Source organism: Hypomesus nipponensis, chromosome 3 (genome assembly GCF_054491055.1).
Source record: "Hypomesus nipponensis isolate SF chromosome 3, ASM5449105v1, whole genome shotgun sequence".
Classification (NCBI taxonomy): Eukaryota; Metazoa; Chordata; class Actinopteri; order Osmeriformes; family Osmeridae; genus Hypomesus; species Hypomesus nipponensis.
In genome coordinates, this window is record NC_140363.1 from 1,762,877 (window position 1) to 1,776,613 (window position 13,737).

The window sequence follows — 13,737 nt, forward strand, 5'->3', positions numbered from 1 at the left end:
AGTGTGAGTATATAGTTCAGTGATAGTGTGATAGTGTGAGTATATAGTTCAGTGATAGTGTGAGTATATAGTTCAGTGATAGTGTGAGTATATAGTTCAGTGTAAGTGTGAGTATGCAGTAGTACGGTGACAGTGTGAGTATATAGTTCAGTGATAGTGTGAGTATATAGTTCAGTGATAGTGTGAGTATATAGTTCAGTGTTAGTGTGAGTATGCAGTAGTACAGTGACAGTGTGAGTATATAGTTCAGTGATAGTGTGAGTATATAGTTCAGTGATAGTGTGATAGTGTGAGTATATAGTTCAGTGATAGTGTGAGTATATAGTTCAGTGATAGTGTGAGTATATAGTTCAGTGATAGTGTGAGTATATAGTTCAGTGATAGTGTGATAGTGTGAGTATATAGTTCAGTGATAGTGTGAGTATATAGTTCAGTGATAGTGTGATAGTGTGAGTATATAGTTCAGTGATAGTGTGAGTATATAGTTCAGTGATAGTGTGAGTATATAGTTCAGTGATAGTGTGATAGTGTGAGTATATAGTTCAGTGATAGTGTGAGTATATAGTTCAGTGTTAGTGTGAGTATGCAGTAGTACAGTGACAGTGTGAGTATATAGTTCAGTGATAGTGTGAGTATATAGTTCAGTGATAATGTGATAGTGTGAGTATATAGTTCAGTGATAGTGTGAGTATATAGTTCAGTGATAGTGTGAGTATATAGTTCAGTGATAGTGTGATAGTGTGAGTATATAGTTCAGTGATAGTGTGAGTATATAGTTCAGTGTTAGTGTGAGTATGCAGTAGTACGGTGACAGTGTGAGTATATAGTAGTACAGTGAGCGTGGGGACCAGGCTGATGCGGAGGGCAGGCCCAGCGTGTGAGTGCTCTGGGCAGCGTGCCATCCACCTGGCACATCCCTGCTAGAGCAGCAGGCCTGGAGCTGTCTCTCCCTGCTCAACACTCACACTGGCACCAGCCCAGGAGACGGCTCTCTCTCCAGCCTGGCTCTGCTTACTGCTCCCCTCATCAAGGTCACAGCCTGGCACTCCCAGAGGGGAGGGGGAAGGGAGGGGAGGGGTGGGGGGAGGTGAGGTGAGGTGAAAGGGGTTAGGGGTGGGGGGATGTGAGGAGACAGGGGTTAGGGGAAGGGGTGAGGGGAGAAGGGTGAGGGAAGAGGGGCTAGAAAAAGTCCAGGATAGGGACCGGGCTATGGAGAGGTATAGTAACCAGTAACAGTAACCAGTAACCAGTAACCAGTAACAGTAACCAGTAACCAGTAACCAGTAACCAGTAACCAGTAACCAGTAATCAGTAATCAGTAATCAGCAACCAGTAACCAGTAACCAGTAACCAGTAACCAGTAACCAGTAACCAGTAATCAGTAATCAGCAACCAGTAACCAGTAACCAGTAACCAGTAATCAGTAACCAGTAATCAGTAACCAGTAACCAGTAACAGTAACCAGTAACCAGTAATCAGTTATCAGCAACCAGTAACCAGTAACCAGAAATCAGTAATCAGTAATCAGCAACCAGTAACCAGTAACCAGTAACCAATTAACAGTACCAGTAATAGTAACCAGTAACCAGTAACCAGTAACCAGTAACCAGTAACCAGTAATCAGTAACCAGTAACCAGTAATCAGTAACCAGTATTCAGTAACCAGTGATCAGTTAATAGTACCAGTAACCAGTAACAGTAACCAGTAACCAGTAACCAGTAACCAGTAACCAGTAGTCAGTAACCAGTAACCAGTAACCAGTAACCAGTAACCAATTAACAGTACCAGTAATAGTAACCAGTAACCGTAAAAGTAATCAGTAACAGTAACCAGTAAACAGTAACCAGTACCAGTAATAGCAACCACTAACTGTAACAGTAACCAGTAAACTGTAAACAGTACCAGTAACCAGTAACCAGTAATCGTAAAAGTTATCAGTAACAATAACCAGTACACAGTAACCAGTACCAGTAACAGCAACCACTAACTGTAACAGTAACCAGTGATGGTAACCAGTAACAGTAACCAGTAACCAGTAACCAGTAACCAGTAACCAGTAACCAGTAACCAGTAACCAGTAACCAGTAACCAGTGACATTGATAGTAACAGTACTCACATTTAGTGGGGCGCTCCAGTTTCCGTCTCCCTCGTTTCCTGTGTGGGCTGGGCAGCGTATGGTCCTGGTCCTTCTCTGGGGCCTGCTGCTGCTCCTGGCCTACAGGGTGTCCGTTCTCCTGGGGGCGGCTCACCCTCTGGTCCTCCGGCCCGTCGGCAGGCTCTGTCGCTGGGATCCCGTGCTCCGGAGCCGGCCTCTCCTGCCTGGGACAGCGAGCGCCAGCTTTCCCTTCCCCGCGACCGCCCACCGTTCCGTTGTGGACCTGCGCCACCGACTGACGTTCTGCCCCGCCAACGCTCTCCTGGTTCTGAGAGCCACAGCCCTCAGCCTGCTGGAGGGCAGGCAGGGAGGGGGGAGATAAGCAGGGAAAGAGATAAGTAGGGAGGGAGGCAGAGAGGGAAGCAAATAAGTAGGGAGGGAGGCAGAGAGGGAGGGAGAGAGGGGAGGAGATAAGTAGGGAGGGAGGCAGAGAGGGGAGGAAATAAGTAGGGAGGGAGGCAGAGAGGGGAGGAAATAAGTAGAGAGGCAAGGAGGCAGAGGAAGAGGGAGGCAGGGAAGGAGGGAAAGAGAGAGGCAGGAAGGACGAGAGGCAGAGAGAGAGGGATGCAAGCAGACCGGGACATAAGCAGGGAGGGAGGGAGGGAGGGAGGGAGGGAGGGAGGGAGGGAGGGAGGGAGGGAGGGAGGCAGGGAGGGAGGGAGGGAGGGAGGGAGGGAGGGAGGGAGGGAGGGAGGGAGGGAGGGAGGGAGGCAGGCAGGCAGGCAGGCAGGCAGGCAGGCAGGCAGGCAGGCAGGCAGGCAGGCAGGCAGGCAGGCAGGTGGGAGAGGATGACAATAAACACGGAGAGAGACAGGGAGAGAGGATTACAAAAAAATGAAAATGTGTTTCCATGTCTTTTCATGTGTACCCACTGTGTTGTTCTCACTGCAGACGCGTGACTGAGGTTAAGGTGACGTCGTGCTGAGCTTTAACCGCCTGCCAAACTATATCCGCACACCTTACAACACACCATGGGGCTGGATTTACAGCCCAGTGATTCATCAAACAGTTAAACAGAATATTGAGGACATTTATTTCGGAATTAATCAATTGTGTTAATGATGACATAATTTAAAATGATTGTTGCTATTGTAGGTAGGTTAGTGTTTTGAACCTGATTTAAATCCCAAGTGATTTAAACCTCCATTCTTCTCAGAGACTATCTTCCTAACAACTATTAGTGCAAATAACGACATGTTTGCTTAAATATCCTGTACACAGAAGACTACAGTCTAGTAACATTATTAGTGTCAATTTTTCATTCATTACAGCAGCACATCAATATGAGAAGAATGTTGGCTGGCTGTCAAGGGACATTCTTTATTTTGCCTGGCTACTTCATTGAGTGGAGACAAGCCATCTTACATGCTACCCGCTGCTTAGAGACCAGGGAAGAGGAGGAGGGGGAGGAGACCAGGAGGAGGAGGGGGAGGAGGAGACCAGGGAGGAGGGGGAGGAGGAGGAGACCAGGGAGGAGGACGGGGAGGAGGAGACCAGGGAGGAGGAGGGGGAGGAGACCAGGAGGAGGGGGAGGAGACCAGGGAGGAGGAGGGGAGGAGGAGACCAGGGAGGAGGAGGGGGAAGAGGAGACCAGGGAGGAGCGGGAGGAGGAGACCAGGGAGGAGGAGACCAAGGAGGAGGAGGGGGAGGAGGAGACCAGAGAGGAGGGGGAGGAGACCAGGGAGGAGGAGGGGGAGGAGGAGACCAGGGAGAAGGGGGAGGAGACCAGGGAGGAGGAGGGGGAGGAGGAGACCAGGGAGGAGGAGGGGGAGGAGGAGACCAGGGAGAAGGGGGAGGAGACCAAGGAGGAGGAGACCAGGGAGGAGGAGGGGGAGGAGGAGACCAGGGAGGAGGGGGAGGAGACCAGGGAGGAGGAGGGGGAGGAGGAGACCAGGGAGGAGGGGGAGGAGACCAGGGAGGAGGAGGGGGAGGAGGAGACCAGGGAGGAGGGGGAGGAGACCAGGGAGGAGGAGGGGGAGGAGGAAACCAGGGAGGAGGGGGAGACCAGGGAGGAGGAGGGGGAGCCAGGTATTACTGTCCAAACACCTACCATCCCACACACCTACACCAACACCTTAACATAGTGTCTCATACATCAACACACGGTCATATCCACACTTGTGCTCCTGGTGACCTAGAAACAAAACGAATCTCTAATTTCTGTACAAACTCTGAGATGAGGGGGGGGGGGGTGGCTCCTGACAGTGCCTTAAAATAGTCTTTTCAAACAGTTTCTCAGACTACTCTGTGAGTCACAGGCGCAGAAAGTAGGACAAGTGTCGCCATATGACAGTGTCAGCAAAGAAGACAACTGCATTGCTGAAGACGTCCTCTTCCTCGGACAGAGATGCAGATGAATTTACAAATGTTTAGTAAATTGATGTCAGACGTTTGGTACCAGAACCCCAGGGAGACCCTGGGCTGTGAACCCAAACACATACCAGTCAGTACAGCATCTACATGACAAAAGCTGCAGTGTCCAAGCTGCTAAATTTAGCAAATTCCTCTTACATGGGTCGGCCAAAAATGACAACAAGCCTGTCCCAGAAACATCAACGACACTCAGCCTGCATTCAGCACTGGCCAGGGCGACAGAGTGTGTGTGTATGTACTGTCATTGTGTGCATGTGTGTATGTATGAATGTGTGTGTGACTGTGTGTGTGTGTGTGTGTGTGTGTGTGTGTGTTTGTGTGTGACAGAGTGTGTGTGTGTGTGTGTGTGTTTGTGTGTGACAGAGTGTGTGAGTCTGACACACCATTGACTATCTGACAGCAAAACAGTGTTATGCAAGAGCTTAAATGACCTAGTAACCCACAACAGCCCCTTGCCAGAGGTCAGAGAGTCAGAGCCAGGCAGTCAGTCTAGACAGCCGGCAGTCAGTCTACACAGCCGGCAGTCAGTCTACACAGGCAGGCCAGCACAAAAACAGCCAGTCAAAAAATAGGCTGACTGAGCCTGTTCAGCACATATATCCCCACAGAAGCAAGGATTCCAAAAGGATTAGCAAAACATCCCCATCTCACTGTGATACAACCACAAATCCTGTCACACTAACGGTTTCCCTAATCAAATCTGTGGATATAAGACAATCTTCCGACAATCACGTTAGAGTAAAAGACTTGTGAGTGCTCCTGAACAAGCAGCCATTTTGGGTTGATGAATTCAGATCAGGGCATCATAATGTCCAGGCTTCCTCGTCAGTAGTTCTGTCAGTTGTGCTGTCAGTAATGCTGTTGCTCTGTCAGTAATGCTGTTGCTGTCAGTAATGCTGTTGCTGTCAGTAGTGCTGTTGCTGTCAGTAATGCTGTTGCTGTCAGTAGTGCTGTTGCTCTGTCAGTAGTGCTGTTGCTGTCAGTAATGCTGTTGCTCTGTCAGTAATGCTGTTGCTGTCAGTAATGCTGTTGCTCTGTCAGTTGTGCTGTCAGTAGTGCTGTTGCTCTGTCAGTAATGCTGTTGCTGTCAGTAATACTGTTGCTCTGTCAGTAATGCTGTTGCTGTCAGTAGTGCTGTTGCTCTGTCAGTAATGCTGTTGCTCTGTCAGTAGTGCTGTTGCTGTCAGTAATGCTGTTGCTCTGTCAGTAGTGCTGTTGCTGTCAGTAATGCTGTTGCTCTGTCAGTAATGCTGTTGCTGTCAGTAATGCTGTTGCTCTGTCAGTTGTGCTGTCAGTAGTGCTGTTGCTCTGTCAGTAATGCTGTTGCTGTCAGTAATGCTGTTGCTCTGTCAGTTGTGCTGTCAGTAGTGCTGTTGCTCTGTCAGTAATGCTGTTGCTGTCAGTAGTGCTGTTGCTCTGTCAGTAATGCTGTTGCTGTCAGTAATGCTGTTGCTCTGTCAGTAATGCTGTTGCTGTCAGTAGCGCTGTTGCTCTGTCAGTAATGCTGTTGCTCTGTCAGTAGTGCTGTTGCTGTCAGTAATGCTGTTGCTCTGTCAGTAGTGCTGCTGCTCTGTCAGTAGTGCTGTTGCTGTCAGTAATACTGTTGCTCTATCAGTAATGCTGTTGCTGTCAGTAATGCTGTTGCTCTGTCAGTAATGCTGTTGCTGTCAGTAGTGCTGTTGCTGTCAGTAATGCTGTTGCTCTGTCAGTAGTGCTGTTGCTCTGTCAGTAATGCTGTTGCTGTCAGTAGTGCTGTTGCTCTGTCAGTAGTGCTGTTGCTGTCAGTAGTGCTGTTGCTCTGTCAGTAATGCTGTTGCTCTGTCAGTAGTGCTGTTGCTCTGTCAGTAATGCTGTTGCTGTCAGTAGTGCTGTTGCTCTGTCAGTAGTGCTGTTGCTGTCAGTAATGCTGTTGCTCTGTCAGTAATGCTGTTGCTCTGTCAGTAGTGCTGTTGCTGTCAGTAATGCTGTTGCTCTGTCAGTAGTGCTGTCAATAGTGTTATCAGTGGTTCTGTAGCTCTGTCAGTAGTGGTGTAGCTCTGTTATCAGTGCTGTCAGTATGCTGTCAGTACAGTATGACGTTGTGTCCTTGGGCAAGGCACTTCACCCTACTTGCCTCAGGGGGAATGTCCCTGTACTTACTGTAAGTCGCTCTGGATAAGAGCGTCTGCTAAATGACTAAATGTTAATGTAAAGCTATCTAGCTACCGTTTCGGAAAAATAACTTACGCTTTGGGGACCATCGGCAATATCTAGAATTCACGTGTCTAAAGGGAAATATTAGTCAATTCCTGGGCAATAGAAAACATACATAACACACTTACTATCATTTTCGAAGTGTGTTACACAACAGCATGCTGTAAGATCGCCTATACTCGTGCATTGCTTGGTATCATTGTTCCCGTATCAAGTGCGGCATATATTCCAGTGTGGTTTATACTCAGATTTACAAACACAAAGCTCCCATTCTGGTGGGGTGCGGCTTATCAGTAGTGCTGTCAGTAGTGCTGCTGCTCTGTCAGTAGTGCTGCATTGCTGTCAGTAGTGCTGTTGCTCTGTCAGTAGTGCTGCATTGCTGTCAGTAGTGCTGTCAGTAGTGCTGCTGCTCTGTCAGTAGTGCTGTCAGTAGTGCTGTCAGTAGTGCTGCATTGCTGTCAGTAGTGCTGTCAGTAGTGCTGTCAGTAGTGCTGCTGCGCTGTCAGTAGTGCTGTTGCTCTGTCAGTAGTGCTGTCAGTAGTGCTGTCAGTAGTGCTGCATTGCTGTCAGTAGTGCTGTCAGTAGTGCTGTCAGTAGTGCTGCTGCCCTGTCAGTAGTGCTGTCAGTAGCGCTGTCAGTAGTGCTGCTGCTCTGTCAGTAGTGCTGCATTGCTGTCAGTAGTGCTGTCAGTAGTGCTGCTGCTCTGTCAGTTGTGCTGTAGCTGTGAGCAGGCTGTCCCCTACAGATGTCCCCTAAGCAGTCCCCTAGTCTGTATCTTAGGCTGTGTCCTAGGCTGTGTACTTGACTGCGTCCCATGCTGTGTTCTAGACTATGTCCTAGGCTGTGTACTTGACTGCGTCCCATGCTGTGTTCTAGACTATGTCCTAGGCTGTGTACTTGACTGCGTCCCATGCTGTGTTCTAGACTATGTCCGAGGCTGTGTACTTGACTGCGTCGCATGCTGTGTTCAAGACTATGTCCTAGGCTGTGTACTTGACTGTGTCCCATGCTGTGTTCTGACTATGTCCTAGGCTGTGTACTTGACTGCGTCCCATGCTGTGTTCTAGACTATGTCCTAGGCTGTGTACTTGACTGCGTCCCATGCTGTGTTCTAGACTATGTCCTAGGCTGTCCCCCGGTACTGCATGCTGAAGCACTAGTGTTCCTCGTTCAGTCACACATGCTTTAGATTTCACTGAGATTACATTTCACAAAACTACACATTTATTCCCCGGGAAAATCGATCCTTATACATTTCAATGAATGTACTGTTCAGTGTCTGGTGGTAGACAAGGTATGGAGTGTGTCTGAGGTCAGGCAGAGGCTGCATGTTGTGACGGCAGCATTTCAGAAGACAAACACTCACTAAGAGAGCCTTGCGTTTCCTTCCTGGCTTAATGTCCTTGCAGACAGGGTTAGTTCTGGCTGGCTTCTCCTCCGCCATTGTGCTCTCGCTCTGTCAAACACAAACATGCACGTTTTTTTCAGTTAGAATTTGAGTTTGCATTTCATTTGTGTTTATGTAACTGAGTTGATCTGGTTAATGTCACTCCTCGGTATGAATACCGCCCACTCACACCATTGAGTAGCTAGCTTTTAGGTGGCGTAGCTGGTGTTTGTAAAGGTGGTGGTTGTGTTTGTAAAGGTGGTGGTCGTGTTTGTAAAGGTGGTGGTCGTGTTTTGTAAAGGTGGTGGTGGTGTTTGTAAAGGTGGTGGTGGTGTTTTGTAAAAGTGGTGGTCATGTTTGTAAAGGTGGTGGTCATGTTTGTAAAGGTGGTGGTCATGTTTGTAAAGGTGGTGGTGGTGTTTGTGAGTCAGAGGACCTGGGTTTGGATCCCAGTGAGGGCAGGATGGGACGAAGTGACACTGACAAGCAGAGCGACGACACCTGTTACATTTGCTTTTACTTAAACATTCTGCATTTTATTATTTAGTAATTATGCAGATTTTGTGTTTGTAGGGTTACCTTTACTATTCTACTACAAGCCATAGTACACTATAGTTCACAACATGGAACACTACATTCTACACAAATCTTCTACATAGTATACTACATACTGTGTACACAACAGAGTACACAACATGCTGTAGTATACAACATAGTACACTACATAGTACACTACAACATTACAGAGTGCTACACACTGTAGTACACAACATGCACCATATAGCATGGGCGTATCTAGGCCCCCTGGAGGCCCCCCCAAAAGTTTCATTAGCCTCCCCAAAACATTAAAACGTTAAAAATAAAAATAAAACGTTTAACTTTTTCCTTCACATTTTTAATCTAAATGTGTTTATTTCTCTTCCTAAAACCCACTAGAGGACACTATTTAAAAGGATATTTTCAAAAATGTCTTCTGGGGGAACGTGCCCCTGCCATATAGTACACTACAGAACATACTGTAGTATAGCTTATAGTACACTAGAAATCACACTACATAGTATACAACATAGCACACTCCTAGGCTATTATGTGATCAAGGATATCAACCCACAAATCTCTTAACTCTGCCGTGTGAATGAATTCAGACTCAAAACTCTTCGCCGAGCGCACAAATACCTTGGAGCAGTTAGGGACCCTTTGGGATGGGTGGACAATGACTCAGAGAGGGGATGTGAATGACACATTCCTTTGAGGCGGTTTGAAGTGAGGGCTCCACCGGTCGCAGAGCTGACCTTACACACACGATCCCCTCTTGACAGTGCTACAAAGACGTTCGCCAGGCCCCCCGCCCTCTCCCTCCGCCAATTTCCCTTTGATTATTAAAACCGTGTCTTCCCCCTCGAACAAAGCCTTCTGTCCAGCCAGCCCAGCACCACCCCCCCCCCCCCCCCCCTCCCGGCTGAGGAGAAAAACCTTGGTCCTAATGTAGCTGCTCTGGGCTTCAATATTGACTAAATGGGACCACCAGTGCCATTGGTGAATGTAAATGAGACTGCCTATCCACTCCTGACAGTGAGGGAGGAGGGGAGGGAGGGAGGGAGGAAGACAAGAGAGAGGGGGCCCGTATTCAGTTCCAAACGCAGTGTGCTCGTGAGAGGCACCCGCTGCTAAATGGACTGTTCAGCTGATGTGGTGTTTCAGCATCAACATGAGGAAAGTCTGGTCCCTGTTCGCATTGGCTTGATCTGCTGAATAAGGTCGAAACACTAAGAATGTCTGCATCTCGTTTATGAACCTGGTTGGGTTTTTTCTCTCCTTTCTTGCTGTTTCCTGCTGTGGTCAGTCTGGACCCACTGAACAACCTGCATGGAAACCCACCTCTTTGCTCTCTGGACACAAATACGCAAGATCTGTGATCTTAAACAACATAATCAATGCAAAGGCATCAGAATACTATTTTGGGGGACTTCAGAATAGAAGTGTGTCCAGTACCGTAGGGTTTACGGTAGATATTTGTCTGGAGTCACCCAGATGTAAAGCAGTATTCCTTCCTGATAAATGTATGACTGAAGAGCTCTACAACCAAACAAGAATATTCTCAGTTACATCAACCTACTACAGCCACCTATAAAACAACAGAGAATATTACATCTGTTTGTATCTGTTTTTACCTTGGCTGAACCCCATAACATTGCCAACAGACTGCTAGTATTTCTGTCTGCCACCGGTTATTTAAGGCAATGGCTGTTGCCAAGCAACAAGACTACGGCTATTGCAGAATAACGGGAGAGTGTGACAGAGGGGAAGAGGAGGACAGACTCCCCGGTGAAATGGACACGAAGACGTTTCAGCACCGGAACCGGCTTGCCAGCCAACGCCCACGTCACCGGTCCCCGTTGGAGAATCACTGACCGTCACTGAGCGTGCTCCGTCACTATGGAACCCAGACAGGAAGCTACTAGACCTCTAAGGACCAGCTCTGAGTCTGTCACGGACTCTGGGAGTCAGCATTGGTGAAAAAATACCACAAAGCAACCAAAAACCCATTGTAGGGGCCTTTCTCTTCCAGGTAAACCTAAACAGTTACATAGAGGATTCTCCCTCAAGCAGGGCATCACGCATTATCCGTGTTGTCCATGGTCATCCATGTCAACAGTTCTGGTGGGCCTGCGTTGACAGATTAATGCATTGCTAAACCATTATTAATCGACTCATTCATAAAATAATGTAGGTCAAGTAGAATGTTTCTTTTTTGAGGAATTGGTACCAGTTATATATCTGTTTGTGAAAACAGATCACATTAGATAATGCAAATGTTAGTACAGTCTCGTTTATACACACTGTAACTGTTTTCTTTCAGTTGAGGAAGCATTAACAAAGGAGAACAATACAAGTGTAATGAGACAATACACATGAATAAAGTCAGAAACATGGCTACAGATTGCTCACCATTCTGTTTCCAGGTGCTTCACAATAGTCAGAGGTGGTGAATGCGACGTTGGCAGTGGCAACAGTGTTGGACGGCATTGCCAGGAGTCTTATATGTATAGATGGGTGAGCATATGAGAACCTTCAGAAATAAATAAAATCAAAGGAACCAAAAATAAAATGACCCGGTGATCCTTCTGTTTGCTGACTCTCCTGGAAAAGCGAAGAAGAGCAAAATGAATCAGAAGCACTGAAGAAAAACATTGTATTGGTAATGTTTTACTTGTTTACATGTTTCACTTAATCCAAACATTAGCAGTATATCAATGTGGACACCATCTAAGAAAATGCATTCAAAGTTACAATTGAACAATTAACGAGTGAGAAATGTCTGTTGTAAACATGAGCTATGACACTTACAGTAATATGAGCAATATTAACCTCATGCAAGTACTGAAGTCTCATATTTCCAACCAAGCACGCTGAGAAGCCATGCTTAACGACAGGGGAAATCCCTACTACTGTATAGTGGGCTTAATAGGTCTTGTATGCTGAGTGTGACTACCCTAATTATATGTTATCTGCATTTCATTGAGGCCTTAAAGACAGATACTAAGGTAGACATCCTTGGTATCTTGGGTTATTGCCCCCAGTGAGATTCACGATAAATGCCGGGGTTAAAGTGTAGCCATACTTTTAGAGCCATGCGCCCATGAAGGCACACTGTCACACTGAGTCACAAGCAGTCACAATGTGGCATCCAGGACAGCTCGTCTTTAAACGGGAATATTACATCTTGTCATGGCAAACGATTTAGCCGTTGTACATTGCTTCTGTAATTTTATGTAAAAGGCTTGCACATTCTTACACATTCTTACAAATCATTGAACGTGGACGTGTTCATCTTATGTAAAGGAAAAACATTGCTAGATCCATTGGCCTTCATCACTGCTGGTCCATTATTTGCTGCTCGTTAGAAAAGTGTGTTGAAGTAATTCATCTGCGGCCAGCTACAGTCTGACCTGTATATGTCACTCAGTGAAAAATGACAAAGTTTTATACGTTTCAACTGGGGGAAGTCTACGTTTATAACCCCAGGGACAGTGCCTTTTTTTTAGGCCACAACCATTTGAAGGATAAACACCCGTACATTTTTAGGCGGCGACATTCTGAATCAACAATCGTCGGTCTGTCACTGCAAAATCGGTCTGCAAGTTCAAATGTATATAGCAATGTCTATCACCACATCTGCAAAAGCACAAAAAAAATCTGTCTCTCTTCCCCCTACCATCGAGTACCTTCCGTTCTGAGGGCTTTCACACTATGTTCTGATTAAAGCTTCGCGCTTTTCAGGAATTTACGATAGCGGGCTAAAGTATGGTTGTAAATGAGTGAATCACAGTGCTCATTACCCGTTTTGCCAAGTCCCAGGCCTGACCCTTTTCGTTTTCGTTCGCTCCCGGAGCCTCCTTCCTCTTCTCTCCCCGTCCTCCACCTCCCCAGCCGGCCAGCACTCCTCCAGATGCTCCGCTCACACTGCAGGGGCCTGCGGACCGACAATGTTTCCACAAGGTCCTAAAGGTAGTTGATTTGTTACAACAGTGTAATAACCGTTGTCCAACTTGCCATCTCAACCACATTACATTACTGACTATGTGTGTATTTAAATCAAATGTAAGATATAAACGCTGTCAAACCCAAAGCATTAGTTTGGTCTCTTGCAGCATCATTCACCAACACACGTTGTAGGGGGGGTAATGGGCAGTCATTACTGTTACTGATCAATTTAAGTAATTAGTCCATTAGACGTTCACATAAAGCTTTGACACAATTCTGACCTTACAATGATTGGAAATGACCAAAGTAATGGCATTATCCAACACCATAGACACTATTACTATACCAATGCATTTATTAAAACTGATAATACCAACTAATTAAGATTTAATTGGAATATTATAGCGTAGGCCTACATGTGGAAAATATTCCATTCCTATCATCATTGGCATTGCCTAAACATGTAATTACACATGTTCTATGTTCTCATTCCATGCATGACCACAAGGGGGGGACACCAAAAGTTGTTGGTGGCTAATGGTGGCAGCAGTGCCAGAGGCAGGAAAGCCATGAAGCTCCCCGAAGCAACAAACATATGAAGTCTCTGTAGGGCAGATAGAAAGCTCTTCAGAAAGAAGCAAGAAGCTGTATGAGGTTATGGTTCAGTGAGCTGGAAGCATCATCTGAACCAGCAGACCACATGCTCTGCAGTAGTCCTCAATCTGTCTTGTGGTGTGGGCACTCTGCAGGCTCTCCGCCTCTTTATTTCTCATGTACTAGGGGTTCAGTTGAGGACATGAGTGACACAGCCAATCTGGAGACAACAGAGTAAAACAACCCTCTCAAGCTCATTCTGTAAATCTTATCTGCTAGCTCTTTCATCTAATTATCCCTCTCTAATGTATCCAAAAGTAGCCCATTTGCAGAATATGCAGAGTCGTTGTGGTTGACTCCCTTTACTCACAATTATAATTTTTTCTCTCTATGTGGCCAGGAACAACCAAGAAGCAATTAAAGAGACATTTTGTCAGAAATTGATATACATTCATGCCATCACAAAAACCTCTAAGACTGTCTCTGGAACTTAGTGAACGGCAGAGCATACCGGCAAGCCGACCAAAACTCACAAACAAGCAAGCAAG

At 46.6% G+C, this 13,737-nt stretch overlaps 1 protein-coding gene across 1 annotated transcript in view; it reads right to left on the reverse strand.

Moving 5' to 3' along the window:
• LOC146299100 (DNA (cytosine-5)-methyltransferase 3A-like) overlaps positions 1–12,555 on the reverse strand; it is a 37,731-nt gene extending 25,176 nt beyond the window's left edge. The window contains exons 1-4 of the mRNA XM_084683832.1: positions 12,451–12,555; positions 11,060–11,251; positions 8,090–8,179; positions 2,119–2,449 (exon numbers count right to left, since the gene is read on the reverse strand). Coding sequence (XP_084539958.1) covers positions 2,119–2,449; positions 8,090–8,179; positions 11,060–11,137 — 499 coding nt within the window. The 5' untranslated portion in view covers positions 11,138–11,251; positions 12,451–12,555. The remainder of the gene's footprint in view (positions 1–2,118; positions 2,450–8,089; positions 8,180–11,059; positions 11,252–12,450) is intronic.
• Positions 12,556–13,737: the final 1,182 nt, after the last annotated feature.